This window comes from Sciurus carolinensis, chromosome 1, assembly GCF_902686445.1.
Source record: "Sciurus carolinensis chromosome 1, mSciCar1.2, whole genome shotgun sequence".
In the NCBI taxonomy this organism is placed as follows: Eukaryota; Metazoa; Chordata; class Mammalia; order Rodentia; family Sciuridae; genus Sciurus; species Sciurus carolinensis.
In genome coordinates this window covers 111,740,962-111,761,379 of record NC_062213.1, presented here as the reverse complement: position 1 = coordinate 111,761,379, position 20,418 = coordinate 111,740,962, and the positions used below count along the sequence as shown (strand labels likewise).

General features: G+C 36.6%; 1 protein-coding gene across 1 annotated transcript in view; it reads left to right on the top strand.

The window, feature by feature from the left end:
- The first annotated feature begins 60 nt into the window (after nt 1–60).
- Nucleotides 61–20,418, top strand: part of Gnai3 (G protein subunit alpha i3) — a 39,312-nt gene continuing 18,954 nt past the window's right edge. Inside the window, exon 1 of the mRNA XM_047557160.1 lies at nt 61–306. Coding sequence (XP_047413116.1) covers nt 189–306 — 118 coding nt within the window. The 5' untranslated portion in view covers nt 61–188. The remainder of the gene's footprint in view (nt 307–20,418) is intronic.

The following is a 20,418-nucleotide window of genomic DNA, read 5'->3' as shown; positions in this document are numbered from 1 at the left end:
GGTTCAAGTGGTAACGGCTGCAGGGCGTCGCCGGAAGTGTCGTAAACGCCGGATATCCGGTTCCTCCGAGCGCTAGTGGAGCTGACGGAGAGGGCCGCCGCCCAGCAGTAGACACTGTGAGTCCGCGGAGCTGCACTTTCAGCAGAGTGTGAGTGAGCCCGGGTCCGGTTCCCTCTCCCGCCGCCGCCATGGGCTGCACGTTGAGCGCCGAAGACAAGGCGGCGGTGGAGCGGAGCAAGATGATCGACCGCAATTTGCGGGAGGACGGGGAGAAAGCGGCCAAAGAAGTGAAGCTGCTGCTACTCGGTGAGGGGCTGGGGGCGGGGCTGGAATGTGATCGGGAGAGCCAGGCATTTCCGAAGCCTGAGAGGGGTCTAGCCAGACCCGTGGAAAGTACCCCGAAAGGATTTGGAGGGCGTGCCGGGGTGTTGAGTTTGGTGGCTAAGGCTCGAGAGGGCGTGATGAGGGGGTGGGGTTTTGAGGTTGTAAGAATTAGGCTGGAGAGGGTGTAACTCCGGCTGGTATGGCTTTTTAGAGAGTTTGGGAATACGGAGCTTTAAGATTGTGTTAGGAATTTGGGAAAAGCTCATAAAGGAAGAGCCGATATTAGGGAAGGTTCTACATTGTGTTGGAGCGTGTCGGTAACCGGAGGACGCGAAAGAGTGTATGTTGGACTTGTACAATGGTTTGGGAGTTTGAGCGTGGCGATACTTGATGACAGGATAAAGCTGCAAGACTTGAATGATTAAATGGAGAGGCTTGGACAGAGTAGTCACATAAAGGCCTTGTCATTTGTTAGAGCATTTTGAATTGTTATTAACGTGTTCAAACATGAAGGTATCTACGTTTTGAGATAAATAGTAAGTTCTTAGATATGAAGGAAAAGAGCTTGGGTGCAGAGACCGTCTATGCTTTTTTACCTTTTTGAACCATTTTTATTCTCAAGACTTTATAACTCTTTTTTTATAGGAGGAGGAGGGGGGTGGTATGAACTGAGGAAATTCAAAGAATGACTTGTTTGAGTTTTGTGGCAGTCTAGTGGACAATAGATTACACATTGGAAATTGCTGAATAGTTGCTATGGGTGGTGTGCATTGGGAATGGAGTTATTTTAGGGTAAATTATGGAATTGAACATATTTACTGTAAGACTGCTGAAGTTTTGGGGAGCTGATTTATCTTTTGTCCCTTTTTTAAAGGAAAAATACTGGCTTTAGGACTTCTCCAAGTTCCTGATGTCCATTTTAACTGGTTTTATGTACAGTCAGATGCATTTTACTCAGCATGATTTAGTTTTAAGTTTTCTGAGAGGCTTTATAAATCATGTAAAGTACTCTGGCATTAACATCAATAAATCAAGCCATATTTCTTCATTGGTAGTATTTTCTAGGGGTCTATTAGAGTAAGTAGGAGTCATGGTTTCTATAAGCAGTAAAACTTTACTTTTTAAAACAAATTGATTTTTGAGAAAAAGGAGTTACTTTAGGGAAGTGCCAGATTTTCACAATGTAAAGCTCCATTGTATTGGGTTACAGAATCCAACACTGTAACCCAAGACTCAGTTTTGTACTCCATAATGTGCCAGATACTTCTCCTAGTTTCTTTATTTTTATTTTATTTATTTATTTTTGAGTACTGGAGATTGAACTCAATGGCACTCAATCACTGAGCCACTTCCCCAATCTCCTTTTGTATTTTATTTAGAGACAGTTGCTTAGTGCCTTGCTTTTGCTGAGGCTGGCATTGAACTCCCCATTCTCCTGCCTCAGCCTCCTGAACCACTGGGATTATAGGCATGTGGCACCGCCCACCGGACCCTCTTCTCTTTGTGTTAAAGTTGTTAGTAGATTGTAGAAGCTCTAGTGACAGCTGCTTTTGTATATAGACAGAACATTGCGCATTGGAACTTGAGCTTCCAATTTTGAATACTTGAACTTCCAGAAGGCATGAATTTGAATTGTAGTTTTGGACTGTCTCTCTCTGTGTAACAGGAATTTTCTATGGATGAGCATTTCCTTGGAGCATAGTCCATGCTTCTTAAGTATTTATTGTTAACCAGCATGAATTAGCTAGTGTTGGACGTTTGTTGTTGGGGTTCCTAAGAAATTTGATACAAAACACAACACCCGAGACATTAGCATTTTCTTTATTGATCACTTGGTTATGAAATTAAAGGCAGGTTTTCATCTTTTTGTGAGTGATTTGATTTACATTGACAGTCAGAGATACCCTCAGGACACTAGCCTATTGTAATATAGTTGTAAACTGTGAGGCTCTCTTCCAAATGGCAGGATATGGCAGTCAGAGTTTGGACACAGAACTTTTCCAATGTCTGGAAAAATTTTTATTCAGGATTTTACAAATAGTGAATTTAATTAAAAACAAACTTAAACATATGGTGACTTACAGAACTTGAAAAAGCAATAAGTAAAAATCAAAAGTACTAAAACATTTGCTTTTAATTTTTACCGGCTTCATTGTTTTTTACGTATGATTTTTATTCAGTATTCTTGAGAAAGTTAAGTCAACACATTCAAATAGGTTGCAAAAACAGCTGCTCTTGCTTGAGCCATACCATAAGACACATTCGAAATTAAAATCATCTTTCATGCTATTTCTATAAGCAAAGTACACCCAACACAGTATCTGAGTTTTTTTTTTTTTGGCTGTAGAATATCTCCTTTGATGTGCATGCAAGCCACTTTTATTTTTACTTCAGTACTATGAAACTTTCTAATTTAGTTTAAGTTGAAATCTATCTACTCTTGTTTCTCCTGGCTCACAGTAGATTTTCTTTCTTACAGGGATGTAGTTTTGAATGATCATTAACAAAATGGGCTTCTAATCCTAATTCCCACTTGCTAGTTATAAACTTGGAAAAGTTATTTACTTTACTTCACTCTACCTTAGTTTCTTTAAAATGGAGAAAATAAGAGAAATTTCTTGGTGTTGCTATGTGGATTAAAAATGAAAAGGGGAAGCAGAACACAACCAGGCACATAGTACTACCTCAGTGAATATTAGCTCTTATTGTTATTATGAAATTAAAAGTGTATGTTACAGACGACAGGTAACATAGAAATTTTAATTTAAGGTGCTAGTATGGGCTAAATTAGCTAAGACTTGAGTATTGTTCTTCATTGATTACTTTTAGTTTGAATTTCCTTTCTTATTGGAAAGATCTTGACATGCCAAATTAGTGTTCAATCACAATTTTCTCTTGAAAGGCAGAATTCTATTATGAAAAGCTTCCCAATCAGATAGGATGGCATATAGGTGAGCTGTTTGCAAATTATTTTTATAACATCAGAGTTTTACAGTAGTTGGAATAATATTTGAACATTTTTGATGTGATTCTCTAAACTTCCTGAAGTTAGTATTTGAAAAAATTATTAGAAAGATTTATTTCAGTTTAATCATCTGTAATACTTTGCTTTTTTTCATGTCATAATTTCATAACAAAGAATATTTTTTACCAAGCCCCTCCAATTTATTCCAGTGAGCCTTAAAGATACTCCTTTACTTCTTCCCCCTGGACATTGGGGATTGAACCAAGAACTCTACCACTGAGCTATATCCCCAGCACCCCTGCTTTAAACATTTTTTAATTTGAGACAAAGTCCTGCTGAATTGCCCAGACTGGCTTCAACCTTGCTGGTAGTTGAGATTATTGGCATGCAGCACCGCTCATAGTTTATCACTTTTAGTGTGTGCCCTGATGTGACTGAAGTTTGGAAGCACTAGTATGATGGCAGTCAGAACTTGAAGAAGCAGAACTTTTCCAAATGTCTGGATAAAGGCACTGCTTCTGCGTAAACATAAAACTGAATTAAATTTCCACCTTTATTTACCACTATCTAAAACAAGTAACTTAACCATATGAATCATTATATTCACCTATGTAGAGTAGGGATGGTGATACTTGTTTTATAATGTGTGTTTTAGTCAGCTTTTTCACTGCTGTGACTCAGTGACCCGAGGAGCACAATTATATAGGAGGAAAAGTTTATTTAGGGGCTCATGGTTTCAGAAGGTCAGCTCCATTCCTTGGGGCTCAAAGTGAGGCAGGGCATCATGGTGGAACTGTGTGGCTGAGGGAAACAGCTCACATCCAATCTGGAAACTGAGAGAGACTCCACTGGCCAGATATAAATATATACCCAAAGCCATGCCTCAGTTCCCACCTCCTCCATCCGCACCCTCCTACTTCAGTTACAACTCAGTTAATCCCTATCAGGGGGTTTAAATCACTGATTGGGTTAAGTCTGTAACCCAATCATTTCTCCTCCAAACCTTGCATTGTCTCACACATGAGCTTTTGGGGGACACCATATCTAAACTGTAACAATGTGCAATGAGATAATGCATATAAAATGCTTAGGATTAGTGCCTTCCAAATACTATTCAGTAAATGACTTTTTTTATCTATTATGTTTGTGAGGCTTATCATTTTAGCTACTTTTTTTCAGAGATATTTCAGAAAATTATTTGATTATTTTTCATATTAATACTTTTTTTTCCAAGTTCTCCAAAGAATTTTGTAAATACTCTTGTGGTGAAAGGAATTAAATCTATGGCAAGAATTAAGGTTGCATGCAGATAATTGCATTTAAAACTAATATTATAGAATATTTAAATTTATCTTTAATCCTGTATCATGTAATGATTGTTCATTTAAATTTGCATTTTACTGGCTGAATGTGCTTATTACTGGAAATAAGACTGACTTTTGATAAAAATGCTATTATTCTCCTGTAGGAAGATATTCATTATAACATTTGCCATTTTTTTGAGATAAAGTTTATAGAAGTTAAATTTCTTGTGAGGATTTGTCTTGTGGGGGAAAAAGAAAATAGCATAGCAAATAGAAATAGATGTTGCAGAAAAGTTTCTTTATAGGCACTTGTTATTCTTTATATCTTTTATATAAGTGCATTTTTCACTTTTGCAGACTGAAATATGATCCTTTTTTAGGACATACGTCATAATGTGATCTTCCCTGACCATGGTATTCTTGTAGTACAGTGATGATCATAAGTAGGATGCACAGTACTTAGATTCCACAGGGCATGTGACTTTCTAATCAGGGCTATGTTTATATTTCTTTTCTTTTTTTCTTTTTTGGGGGAGGTACTGGGAATGAAACCAGGGATGCTTAACCACTGAGCCATATCCCTAGCCCTTTTTTTATACTTTAAATATGAGACAGCACCTCACTAAGTTATTTAGGGCTTTACTAAGTTGCTGAGGCTGACTTTGAACTCATGATCCTCCTTTTAGCTCATATACTTATTTGCACTATTACAAAACTTTGTTTAGATTTTAGGAATTTGTTTCTGTTAACAGTGGCTCCTGGTTAAGAGACCCCTTTTGTAAGATAGTGAAACCTGAAGCAAAGTGCTGTTTACTCTGTCCCTCTCTCAAACAGCTGAGCTGCTCCACCTTCTTGTTTCTGGGGGAAAGGGAGTTGGTGGATCTTTGAGATATTTCCTTTTTTCCTACCATCCATCTTCTCTCTCCCTTCCTTGGTTTCTTCCACAGCATGCTTTTTTTTTTTTTTTAACTTAGGATGCTTGTCACTCATTAGGTCATCAGAAGATCTGTGAACTTTGAAAAAAATTACTATCAAAATTTTGGTTATATATGTTTTTGTGAGGAGGGGAACCTTTTATTTTTTTCTTATTGGGTTCCTCCATAGTACTACCTAACCTCCCTTCTTTAAAGTCCCTCATCAGTGACCAGGATAAAGCAATATGAAGAGACATATTCAGGCAAATGAGTAGCTGGGGAAAAAATTGTAATGTTTAAAATGCAAAAGGAAAAATGCCAGATTTTGTGAAGAGTCTTGATTAGGAGTCTTTTATTTCCTTTTAGAGGACAGTTTTTTTAAGTTGGAGTTTTTGAGAAGTCTCTTTTCTGTACTTGGAATGTTTCAGGTTTCCCCTCTTCCCCCAGTGTGTGAATAAACTTGCTGCTACTTACTCCCAGGTCAGTACATCCCACAGAGAATTTGCCTTCCTTCTTTATTTCTCTCCCCAGATTTACCTGTTACATTCTAACACCAACATTTACAACATTATCTATACCTAAAGCTGCATTTGTTTTCAACTCCTCTCTTGCTTCCATCTCTTATTATCAGTCAGTTGCCCAGTTCTGTCACTTGGTCATTACCAGATTTCAAATTCTCTATACCAGCAAAATTTTTTAAAAAAATTTCTTTTAGTAGACCTAGGATTCCAGTATTCTGTTTTCTTTGTAAATACATTTTAAAAATAACTCACACACTACTGTCCTATGATTACCATTTTGTTCCTTTTCCTATGAAACCTTTTTGTTATTCTGAATTAGATATGATTGATCCCTCTTTATTTTTTTTTTCATATGTTGATTATTTATTTACCAAGAAAAATTGTTCCTTAGGCCACATATTGATGTTTTATAGTTCAGGAGTACAAGTCTGTAACAAACATCTAAAGCCTCAATCCAAAGAAATTCTTCATATTCCAAAATCACTTTGCATTCTGAAAGATTCCAGCCCTCTTCATCTCCTCAGAATCTTTCATGGAATCTTAATTTCTGTAGATATCTTCATATGTCGTCTTTCTTGGTTCAGCCATAACAACTTATAGAGGACTGCAACCCCCAGGATGACTGTGAATGCTCCAGCAATATGAAACCCCAGATGCTTGGCCAGAAGACCCTGCATCTGGGCTGGGGAGATAGCTCAGTCGGTGGAGTGCTTACCTTGCATGCACAAGGCCATGGGTTCGATCCCCAGCATCGCAAAAAAAAAAAATAGAAGGCCCTGCATCTGAGAATTCATCAAAGTTCTGGAAGCCATGGCAATTACTTTCCTCCACATCAGTGTCCCTCCTGGTTGGTGGAGAAATGAATGGTGTCCCTCTTTTTTGAGATTTCATGGTACTTTTTTTTGCTACTGTCTGCCTTATTGCATGGTTACTTATATATGTAACTGCTCCTAACTGTATATGGTTTTTAGTTCAGGAGGACTAGGTATTTCTTGTCTATATAAGACCTAATATAATGCTAAGAGCCTGTAAGGAATAACAGTACTCATATCAATACAAGTAAAGGAGAGGTTTATGACAGGACATGGTAGATGACTTCATAGGCATTAGACATCCAAAAATATAGATAAGAAATGAAATATAAGCAGGTTGCGTTCTCATGGAGTGTGATACTACCTCCACCCGCATTTCTCCTAGGGCAGAATGGCCACTTGCTGTGCTCTGCTGGCTAAGTCACCAGTTCATTTAAACTTTCTCTGCTCACTTCTGATACCCTCCCAACCCCACCAGTATTCAACTTTGGCTTATTTTGACACCTTCTACGTCTCATGCTGCCTGATCTGGTAGTGTTAGTGTTTTGTGTCATCTATCACATACTTCGAGGACCCTGGAAAAGAATATCACATCAGTCGAGCCTTGTCAGGTACCCACCAGTCTAGTCTTTTGTGGTGGAAGTATGACAGGATTGATGGGGTATTGTGAATTTTAAAAGACTGAATTTTATAAATCTTTGTAATTTTATAAGTGCTAGGGTGGGTTGCACAGTTAAAAAGGCATGACTAGAGAATTAATGATTAATTAATAGATGACAATGCCTGCCATCTAGTAGAAATTCACTAAATATAAATCAAGTATGATGGAATTAGGTGGAACTGTTGAGCAACTAAACATATCACTGCTTTAATTTCTCATTAATTCATGAGAACATGTCTACTCATTCCCAGTATTGTCATTTTGTATAGTTGGGATAGATATAAATTCACCTTGAGGTAGGATGCAGGATTCTATTCTAAACTCCTGTTATCAGCATATCCAACTCAGAATATTTAATGTAACCTGAAGTTAATTACCTTCTATTTTACATTAGAATGTTTTAAAATATACATAATCAAATGTATCTTGGGGGGATTCACGTATCATCACCCCTGTTTTTTTCTTATTTCCCCCCATAAACCTTTTATGAGCACCAAAAAATTGTCCAAAAGTAAGAAGAGAGGTAAATCAGATTATTTTGCTGCTTATACCTTGTTTCTAGGTTTTTTGTTTTTTTTTTTTTTCTCTTCAGTGCTGGGGATTGAACCCAGGGCCTTGTGCATGCAAGGTAAGCACTATACCAACTGAGCTATATCCCCGCCCTAGGTTTTTCTTAAGGAGTGGGTAAAAACATTTGGTAAAGTAGATTTTAGCTGTCTCTGCTGTTTTCTTATGTTTAGTTAGTCTGGCTTAGTTTCATTAGAGAGTGGAACTTTGAGGGGAAGGGGGAGGAAGGGGTACTCTAAATACTCAGGAACTAGAATATAGCAGTAAAGACCAGAAAATAAAAATGTTGCAAGTCTCATTATAAAGAAATGTCTAGAGCAGTGGCACTAAATTCGTTCAAATTAATGATGTTTATTTTAAAATATGTTTTCTAGCTAACAGAACACAGTAGACTAGTGTTCACTAAAAACGCATCTGCAATTACACAATTCAAAATAGGAGATACCATTAATACAGGGCAAAGAGCCTGAAAATTGAGAGATTAGAGTCCTAATCTTTGAAGTTCATTTTCCTTTTTCTGAGTTGGTGAGGGATTTAAACTGATCTTAGCCAGATGGAATATTTAAGTAAATTATAAAGTGCTATTTTTGTGTTATTTTTCTTATTCTTGAGTGTGATTGAAATTGTTTAACCCTATACAGCTTCTGAAAAGATAGTTAAAAACTGAAGTTAGAAAAATATTCATGATGTAAATGTTCAAAAGAGTACAAAGAAAATAAATTCTACTAGTATTTGAATTTCCCTCAATTTTAATTGTCTTTATTGTAGTTTAGCTCTTTTACAGTGTTTAGTAAGTTGGAGTTATCTTTAAACTTTTATCTATCCAGACTATCCTGTTACCTGCTTAGTAAACAGCTGTATTATTTCTGTAATTCAAGCTGCTTGCACTGAATAATATTGTTTAGGATCGATGTTTTATTGTTCTAGTTTTGATATAGGGCTCTGTGTAAAATATCCTGTGTGTTTTTGGTGCTAGGGATCAAACTCAGGACCTCACACATGCCAGACAAGCACTGTACCACTGAACCACATCCCCTGAAATAGCCTATTTTTGCTTTTAACTTGTAACAGAAGTTAATATATCTGATGTAAACTAAGCCAAGAACAAGGTACCAAAGACCAAATTTGTTTGACTGTACCTGTGTAATGGCTTAGAGATCTTAGAAACAAGTTTTTAGCAGGAGCTAGTTTTTAGTCCTGAACTTCTTTGATTTCTAAATTTGACTTGAAAGATACTTAAAGGTTTAATAAAAATTGTTAAAAATTAGCTGAGATATTAGCATGTTTATTGATCCATTACTGTTTTGCTCCTGTGGGTTTCTCTTTTTGATACCAAGTCATATTTTTAAATTGATAAATTCTAATATTCATGTAAAATGTTTTTTGAATGATGTATTTTACATCTCAAAAATTCTTGTTACTTAAAAGTAGATGATATTCTGATTTTTTTCTAGCTGCTTATGTAAATCTACAGCTGTTGAATCACATAGGTCTTGCCATGATCCAGACATTTGTATACTTTTATTCAGCTGGCCCACTAATAAGACTTACCAGACTGGTTGTATAGGGATTATTTCCACCAGACATATTTAAAATTAGCAAGGAAATTTGTTTCTGGTCATCTTGCAATTACTTTTCCTGTAAATATTGATTATGTAACATCTTTACGCTAGGTCAAATACTAAAAATTGGTTTTATTTTTTCAAATTGGATTTAATTTTTTAATTTTTATTTTTTGTTACTGAGGATTGAGCCTAGGGGCACTCAACCATTGAGTCACATCTCTAACTTTTAAAAATTGTTTATTTTGCAACAGTCTCTCGCTAAGTTGCTTAGGGACTCGCTAAGTTGCTTAGGGACTCGCTAAGTTGCTGAGTCTGGCTTTGAACTTGTGATCCTCCTCTGCCTCAGCCTCCCAAGCTGCTGGGATTATAGGCATTTGCCACCGGACCTGGCTCCCCTCTGTTTGCTCTTATTTCCCCAAGAACTTGTGAATCATTAACTTCACAACAGAGCTTTGGGGCTGTAGTTGTAGCTCAGAGGTAGAGTGCTTGCCTAGCATGTGTGAGGCACTGGGTTTGATCCTCAGCACCACATAAAAATAAGTAAGTTAAAGGTCCATTGACAACTAAAAAATGTTTAAAAAAACAGCTCTGTTTGATGTAATTATATGATTACATCTGTTAAGTTACTTAGTATTTCTGAAAATAATGTTAGTACTTCTTTAGTTAATGAGGTAAATCTTTTAAATCATTTTGCAACATTAATAAATTCTCACATTCCAGGTTCATTCCAGGATGTGATCCAGGCTAGGGTACTGCATCACATTTAGTCAAAGCTACTTTTTTTTAAGCTTTTTGATTTTCATTGTTGTGCTCTCCAGTAGGAGGCTCATTTATTATTTATGATTATGTATCTCTGTCTTAAATATGAAGATGGCACTTTTATAGCCTAGTGATAGAAATAAGAAATAGACAAGACTCTTAAGCAGTTCAGGTGAGGTAGATATACAATTAAACAATGGCAATGAAAGTGGGATGTGATTTGAGAGGCAGTCACTTTTGTAAGGTGGAAGAAAAAAAAAGATATATCAAGAAGTCCTCCTGAAGGATGTGACATTTGATATAGACTTTGAAAGATAAATAGGAATGCTTAAAGCAGGAACTGGAGAGGAATGTATTCAGATAGAGGGAATAGTGTGCACAAAGGCTCAGCATGAGTGATCAAGTAGATTTGACTAGAAGGATTGGTATAGGAGGAGGATAGGAGATGAGATTGGAAAGGTATGCAGATTTGGAGGGTGTTTATTTGAAATTTTTAATAGCTGTTTTTAAGACATATTATACACACACACACACACAAACACAAGTAATATCCCAAAGTCTTTAGACTTTGCTTTGTTTTTATTACCTACTTTTTTAAAAATAGAAGAAAATACATAAGTGAAACCCAGACTTCTGAGTTTTGGCTTAACAGCATTGGTGAACATTTATATATTAAAGGAGATTGAAATAAACTCTTACCTGGCAACTCAATTTGTAATGTGTTGCTATTGGTGAATTTTAAAAGTGTGATATTGTTTTACATTTGATTAAATAGTTATGTAGAAAAGTGTTCTGTGCTGCCATCAATGTTTCTGGGTTCTAGGATTTGATTCTGACATTTTTTAAAGGTCAAACTATGCGATGTTTGGATTTTTTTTTTTTTTTTTGGATACTGGATATTGAATCCAGGGGTGATTAACCACTGAGCCACATCTCCAGTCCTTTTCTGTTTTATTTAGAGACAGGGTCTTGCTGAGTTGCTTAGGGCCTTACTAAGTTGCTGAGGCTGACCTTGAACTCATGATCTTCCTGCCTCAACCTGGGATAACAGGCTTGTACTACCTCTCCTGGATGGATATATGGATTTTGATGAATGGATTTAGCATTCCTATTAACTTTTGAAACATCTCCCACTATAATAGAACTATTTGTATGGACTAAAAATGAGGTCTTTGGATTATTATCCATTACAGTTGTTCATGGCATTTCTGTTCCTTGTTACTCTAAATAAAAAATAGTTTTCAGCCATGTCATATATAAAGACCAAATAATTTAGTATTAGTACCAAAATGGCTTTTGTTGCTTTGCTTTCAAAGAAGCAAAAGGAAACTTACTCACAAGAGGTCAAAATTAGAACATTGGGGCATACAGATAGTAGTCGTCCTCCTTATTCACAAAATGGCTGCTCCCTTAAGTATTCTGTGTCCTGCAAAGTTGAGGAAGAAACTTAGCTTCTCCCCCTTCATTGACCAGTTGTCATTACTAAAGTTACTTTGTTCGTATTCTCAAGTGGTGACATTTTGGTAATATTTTTGGAACTGAGTGAACTGCCTCTTAAAAAAAAAATCAACCAACAGCTTCCTCAAATGATTTATTTATGAACGTAAAATGGTTGATTAGTAATCCATTGTCTGGTTTTATAAGACTTCTTATAGGATCACGTTCATGTAATTGGCAAAAGACATGAAACTCTGAACAAACCATACACTGCCATGTAAGTTATGGATATATTTTGGTTTTTATCTGCCCTTCCCTCATTGCATACTTACCCTTTAGAAATATTTAATGTAACAGTAATTGATATTGAGAGGGACACATAGGTGGCATCAAAGATAAATGGTAATATTTAATTTTTTATTTTGAGGAATAAGTATACAGAAATTTGTTTTGTTACATGTTACAAATATACCCTTTTAGCATTTAAATTTTTTTTTTTTTTTTTTTTTTTTTGGCAGTGCTGGGGATTGAACCCAGGGCCTTGTGCTTGCAAGGCAAGCACTCTACCAACTGAGCTATCTCCCCAGCCCAGCATTTAATATTTACCAAAATCAATAAACTTTTTAAAGGCTCTCCCCAAAAGTAACACTAGTTTCTTTAAAGCCAATTCCATACAGTTCCTTTTATTTGCTTATTTATTTTGTTGCAAGGAATAGAAAACTCATTCAAACTAGCTTAAAAAATTGTTAGAATACAGGGAGGTTTTTGTGGGAATACAGAAGAGTTGAAGAACTGGTTGCAGGAACTGAGGCAGTTCTGGCCAAGCCATTTCTGATTTTCCTGTTTTTCTTCTTGCCTTCACTGTATCTGCCTCTTTTGGCTTTCTTATCTTTACTTGTTCCCCTCTGCCTCTTTCTCTTTTTTGGTCCCTTTGATCCCATCCATTCTTTATTTCCTCACTAACTTACTTCTGGAGTGAATGCTCTCTGTTCTCTCTCATGGCTTCTTTAAGTCTTTCTGCACACTTTTACTTAAGACCTTGATATTCATGAAGCTCTGTAAAGGTAGCATGGTTTTTCTTTCACGTTGTGAGCTTTTAGTTTAGGACAATGTTTTCCGTATCTTCTATTGCATATTCTTCAGATAATCTGATTTTTCCCGCTCATCTTTTGGAGGTGGGTTTCACATGGTATAGCCACCTGACAGTCTGTGACTGGGTGAGTACTGTGTCAGGCATTCATTACTGATCCATTCATGGAAGGGATGTGGCCCAGATTATGTTGGCGACTGACCACTAAGTGGAGATAGGATTTTTCTATAGGGAGGTTTATGGGCAGGGGGGGTTTATGGGGGTTTATTTTGAAATTCTGTCTAGGTGTGTGTGGTGGTACATGCCTGTGAACCCAGTGACTCAGGAGGCTAAGGCCAGAGGATTGCAATTTTGAGACCAACCTTAGCAATTTAAGGAGACTCTCAGCACTTTTTTTTTGGGGGGGGGTGGGGTATTGGGGATTGAAACCAGGACCCTCTGAGTCACACACACACACACACACACACCCATTTTAAATATTGGAAACAGCAGTTCACAAAGTTGCTTAGAGCCTTGCTGAGTTGCTAAGGCTAGCCTTGAACTTGTGGTCCTCCTGCCTCAGCCTCCCAAGTTGCTGGGATTGCAGGCTTGGGCCACTGTACCCTGCTCAGTTAAGTTTTATAAAAATTTTCTTATATGTGCTTTAAGCCTTTTTGGTGATTGTTATGTGATTGCTTCATTGAAAAATCTTTTTCAGAAGAGAGACCCATTATCTGTCTTAATTGCAAATTCACAGACTTATTTTACCCATAAGATATTCATTCATTCATCCACTGAGCAAATATTTAAAGAGTGCTCACTATATTTTTTTGTACACTTTCAGGTGTTGGGGTTACAAGGACAGATTTGTAGCAGTTTATGCCAGTGGAACAAACAGAATGGTGGGTGCTAGGGAGCTAGGACAGGGTTTGAGAGTAAGTTTAAATGAGGGAAAGGAGTGTGGTGAGTCCAGATTTATTCTCATTATAACAGTGGGTTGAGAGTTGAGGAGTGGGTGTAGAGCTGAGTAAAGATAGCCGAGGAATAGAAATCTGTTTCTTTTAACTGCCCACGTTAAAAATTCCATCCATTGCAACTCGCACTTACAAAATAAGATTGGGCAACCACTGAAACTCAAGAAAACTCAAGCTAATCATCCTATAGATAATTATTAAGTGCCTACTCTGCTGTAGTTTTGGAGGAGAGGGGCAAAGAAAGAAGGCACCTTTTTGTGCTTTCACAGCTTTTCCTTTTAAAGAGTTTAAGACTAAGTGGAATTCTAAACAGGCACATATCTGAATAATTACCAAAAAATTAACCAAGTATTAGCATAACAGTGTCTGATCATTCCCTGTAGGGCCAGGTTAGACCTGGTCAGGGTACTGTTAAAGGGAGACATATGGGCATGGAAGGGTTTTTAGATCATGCTAAAAAAGATTTCCTAATTATTTTAATCAAAATCCAGACGACCATTTAACTGTTTATGAGAAACCAGGAGATTAGGAGCTAGGAAGGTAGTCATGTAGTATTTTTAGAGTAGCCAGAGCTGGGCTAGATACAAAATTGAGGTGAGGTGACTGGGAAGGGATGGTCTGGAGTTTAGTTTTGGAAATTAACACCTGGGACTGATGTGAAAAGTGAATAATCTTTACCAGCCATCAGGATGGGAGTGGTAACTGTGGGAGGAATGGAGAAGGCTTCAGCAAGAAGTTGGAGTTTGACTTGAGTAGGGTCATCAGTGATGTTTATTCATGTAAGGCATAGGATGTTTAGAGGAATAGTGAGGTGAGTAAACAATTATTCCCTTATTTTAGACTAAGGAAACTTGAACTTTGAACTCTTGATGTCCTGTAGTTCTGGGCATGTAGGAGGCATATTTGTTGAAAAAAGAAAGAGTGAATAAAAATTATTTGCTCAGTGACATTTGCCCTCATCTGCAGTTCTTCTAATCTTTCATTTTAATGAATTAAGAAGCAACTGGTTTTTGTATTTAGTACCTTGAAAAGCACTTTACATGAAATGTTATTTTTAACCTTTGTCTGAATTTTTACTGTTAGCTACTTTCTACCTGTTAATAAGAAGGAACCAGTGAGAACAATAGGTATCCCTATTGGAAATAGCATGAACTGTGTTCCTGTGATTTTGAATTGTAGGTATTCACATTTCTTTTCTTTTTTTCTCTTTTTAACCATAGCATTCTAACTTGAAGGCTCTGCTAGTTTGAGACTAGGTAGTGATAGATTACCCGTGAGCATGACTAATACGAGTTGGCATCCCATATAACTCTTCCTTACTATCATGTATTCTAATTTTATTATTTGCCCCTTCTGGAGCAGGAGTGCATGTTGGAGAACATGCTAATAACTGTGTTATGATAGCTCTTGTAAATTGAATTGATAGGAAGGTAGGGAATCATGGTTTGATTTGAGAACTCTGTCAGAATAAGAAATTTAGTCAGCTTTTAGTGTTGTAGTAGTTATAGTCATGGAATAGTAGGATATTAGAATGCAACTATGGATCACATCTAGGCTTCCATCTTTTATATAAGGAGACAGACATTGTGAAATTAGGTTATTAGCCCAAGGTCACACAGCTAGACTTGGCAGAGTTAGGACTAAATTTCACTCTTCATTAGAGTTTATTAGTACATGGTGTCATTAGAAAAAAAAAAAAAAAGGAAAAAAATCTCTTTAACTGCCTGTGTTGTAAATGAAAAGTGAGAATATGTTAGGAAAAATGTCCAGTTTATTTGTTGATCAAGTCTAGTTATGTGTTGCCATATGTATAATAATGGGACCTGTATAAGAGTAAGTCTTGGTCTAGTGTTGGCTAAAGTTTATCCAAAAATAGTGTCATTCTGGAACTTCATTGTGCAGACCTGTGGAGGAGGGTTTGTGCTCCAGTTATAATCCTGAGTTATTAAAAACTTCAGGATTTCTCTACAGAAACAAGTATTTAGAAGGAAAAGGAGGTGTTTCAGGTACCACTGGAATGCCTCATCTCAAGTGGTAGTGATATAAAGGCCTGTGAGGAAACTTTAAGGAAAAGCAGTGGAGACAAAGGTGGGTTAGAAAAGTATGAGACAGGAGGCAGTAGACAGAGCTAAAAATATATTTAAGGAGAGTGGGGTGGAGAAAATGACTAATGCTTTGACGTAGTGTGCTGTAGCTCTTAGGTTATAAGTTCTTTGTGTGTGTGAATCCAGATCCCATGTAGGGTTTTTTTTATTGTGAAACAACTGCTGAATAGTTATGCCATTTCTATTGGGATTTTGAACCAATATCAATATCAAGAGTTTTTATTAAATGAAACTTTGGCAGGCCTTGACATTACTTGATGATATTCTGAACAGTGAAAACACATTCAGAGTATAATATAATCATTTACCTTCTTTGAACTAGCTTTAGTCAGATGAAAGAAAAAAGTATGTTTGAGTATCAGGCATTTAAAAAACAGACTGATTTTTTTTTTTTTTTTAAACCCATAAATGTTATGTGCGTATAAGGGGCAAATAAGAAGTGTGCCTATTCTTAAGGAATTTCTTTAAAAGTAAAATTAAGAACATATTTAGGTAAATGCAACATTCTGCAGTAGAATATGTGAATTGTTTTTCATCTAACAGTGATTGATGGTAACTATGTATCTAAACAGTGCTTATTTCTCTTGTTCTATTTGAGTGTTTATAAGATGATTTTCTAAATTAATTTTACCTCTTTATTCTCTTCAGATTGCCTTGCCTCTTTTATTAAGAATGAGACCATCTAACATAGCTTCCTCCCTCCATTTTCTCCCCAAAATCTTATCATTTTTATCTCATTCTTTCTTCATATTTATATAGGATATCCTTTAGGTAGATAATACTTTTAAGGATAATGCTTCTAAGTTTAACTGGTCCCATTCATTCCCTTCTGTTTCTGGGACCTTCCCAATATTCTCTTGCTTCTAAGTTTAACTGGTCCCATTCATTCCCTTCTGTTTCTGGGACCATCCCAATATTCTCTTGCGTATAGTTTACACCCAGCCCTGTGCCATCCCTTCGGCCTTCAAAGTCATCATTTCCTCCTTCTCTAAGCCATAAATTGTCTCTGAAGTAGTCTTGGCATTTACTGCATTCTTTGTATCCTGGTATTAACTTCTCTTGGTAGGAACATAGGCAATTGAATTTCCTCTTAAATTTGGATGAATTTTTGAAGGAGTATAGGCAAAAAGATGTAGATAAAATTAGAAAGTCCCAAACACCACCTATGTAGTGGGGAAAGGAGGTGGGACATGGGAAGCAGCTTGGGGAAAACCTAAGAGTGAGATGTTATTGAAGACCTTACTACTGGAACTAACAGTGGACTATGGGGGACTTAGGTAAAACAGAAGAGCCCAGATCGAATAAGAAAGGGTTATGAAAAGCGTTTGAAGAATTTGGAGAATTGTTAAACTGATGCTTTTTTAGTAGTGCTATTTGGAAGTGATTTGAAGGGACAAGGCCTTTGAGTTGGAAGGTTGAGACAATTGTAGCAGTAGCACATAATAGGCTGAGTGTCAGACTCAATCAGACATTTGAAGAATAGAAAGGATTAATTTAAGAAAAACAGAAGATTATGTTACAGCATGGTAAGAGAGAAGAGCAAGTGGGTTCTAGATGACTTCTTACTTTTGTACTTGGAAGGTGGATAAGATGGTAGCACTTCTCCTAGTGATCTAGAAGCCGAATGGGTCAAGGACATTTAGTATACAGTGATTCACTCTTCATGTGTTTAAAATACCCAGCAACACCCACTGAAACAAATCCTGTATTTAGTTCTGTGAGCAGTTAAGAGGTGTCATCTTTCATGAGATGGAACTGGATGCCTAATAAAAGCTTGGGGGAGGTATACAGTGTGCTAATAAAGGGAAGGACAAGCTGATACTTTGTTTTCTTCTTTTTTCTTTCTTCCTCTGATCCCTCTGTCTCTTTTTTTTTGTGGTGCTGGGGATTGAACATGCTAGACAAGTGCTGTGCTACTGAGTTGTATTCCCAGCCCCAAACTGATGTTTTCTAAGGGAGCCTTGGGAAAGGCTTTGTTTTGTTTTAAAGTCAGCACTTTAATAGGGTAGAACTTAATGAGAGAGGTGGAAATTGATGCTGAGATTAATAAAAGTATTGATTGTCATTCAAAAGAGTCCAACATGAAGGGCAAAAGTGCTGTTTTCAATATATAAAAGAATGGTATACATTATTTTATGAACCTATACTTTTCTTAGCTATTAGCTCTTATTAATATAGAATGATTCTGTTTCATACAATTTAACCTATAACTCATATGCATTTGTGTTCTTATTTCTGAAATTAAATCATTAGTTTTCCTAGATATATAGGAGAATCCACTTCTTTCTAATAATATCATAAGAAAGTCACTGTGTGCTGCTAAGTATTAATTATACAGTGTCATCCCTGGTTATTGACCATAGTAATCAGAACAGATAAAGTCATATATAAATGTACTTTTTGATTCTGCAAGAATGTAATTGTTGGGCTTGGGTTGTGGCTCAGTGGTAATGCGCTTGTCTAGCATGTGTGAGGCACTGGGTTTGATTCTCAGCACCACATAAAACTAAATAAATAAAGGCATTGTATCCATCTACAAATTTCTTTTTTTAAAAAAAAATGTAGTTGTTTAAAATTTTTATGTGGTTTGAATTGTCTTTTAATTTACATTTTCGATTGATGAAGTTGAGAAATATTTAGTAAGAGATCATACTTATTGACTATTAATTAATCATTTGTTCAACAATATTTAAGTAGTTTATGTCAGGCTCAGTTAGAGACCCTGGAAATACAGGGATAAATAAGCCTTCACTAAGCATATATCTTAGTAGGGAAAACAGGAAATAAGCAAATCTGTTGTGTGAAGAAATGATGTGAAAAAATGTAACAGGATAAGGAGTGCGTGACAGAGTGGAAGCTATTTAGATAGGTTAGTCAGAAAAGGCTGTTGAAGGAAGCAGAAATGGGAGTGAAGAAGAAAATCTTGCAAAAATTATTTCAGGCAGAGGGAAGAGTAAATGCAAAGACTGAGTCAGGATCTGGCTCAGTGAGAACCAGTTTGGTATGTTGGAGGAAAAGTAAGAAAGCTGGTCTGACAAGAGCAGTGAGAGCAAAGTGGAGACTAAAAGAGATGAGAGTAAGAAGGTAGGCAAGGGCTGTTGGACCTTATTGCCATGCATTTTGAGTGTAAATGGTGGCCATGGGCCAACTGGTCAGAGTTGTGACGTGATCTGATTTACTTTTTTCAGTTTATTCCAGCCACTAAGTGAAAACTCTAGGAAAGGCATGGTCTGAAGCACTGATCCACTTAGGAAGCTTTTTCGTCATCTAGGACATGTTTTCCAATGTACAAGGAACAAACTGTTTTAAAACTATTTATATGTTTTTATTTTTAAAAAAACTAAACTTTATTAATATTTAATGTATGATTCTGCACTGGAACCCCCATTCTATCTGCATGTTAGTTATATGTCACTTGGCATTTTTATCCTGAGCAACTGGATGAATGCTGGTACCATTAACTGGGATGAGAAGGGAGGAGTAGAGTTTGTTTTGCGGTGAGGGTGGGGAATCAGTAATTCAGTTTTGGGCATTTTAAATGGGAGATGCCTACTAAATGTCTATTGTGATTTATCAAGAAGGTGAATTAGCTATATTTTTCCAGAGCCAAGGTTAGAAACCAAGATTGCACATTTATATTTGGGAGTAAAAAAGTTAACTTACACCACTTTGGAGCCAAACTTACATTTCAGTTATGCGACTTACTGTATAATTGTGGGCATGTTATTTGATGTCTCTTCTCTTCATTTGCCTCATCTGTAAAATGAAAATAATAATACCTATGTCACAATTGTGGCGAAGATTAAATGAGCTAATAACAGCAAAGTTCTTAGAGCAGGCTGGCATATCATACTTGTTAGATATTATTATCAGCTTATGAATGGTGTTTGAAACCATGAGATTAGATGATATAACTTAGGTATCGATAGAGAAAAGGACCAAGGAAGGATCCTTAAAGCAGTACATCTTTTAGAATTCAGAAACTGTAGAGCAGAAACTGAGGAATCAAAACCAGGAAGGTGTGGTAGCTGAAAGCATACCTAGAGAAGAAAGTTTTTCAAGGGAAGGAATCATCAACTTGGACAAATTGTGCTTGAAAGACTGAATAAGAAGAGAAATGACCATTGGGTTTGTCAAGATGGAAATTTTTGGAGACTTTGAGAAGTGGTTTTAGTAGATGGGTGAGGATAGAAGCCTTATTAGAATGGGCAAAGGAGAGAATTGAAGGTACAGAATTGGAGACAGCAAGTATACCTGATATGTCAGAGGAATTTTGCTATAAGGAGGAAAATGGAGTAGTAGCTTGAGAAAAATAAGTGGGGTCAAGGAAAGGTAGAGATGGGTGTGTGTTTGTTGACTTAAAGATGGAAGTCAGTACAGCATACAGTTTGTATGCTGATGAGGATGACCCAGTAAGAGGTGAAAAATTGATGACATTTGA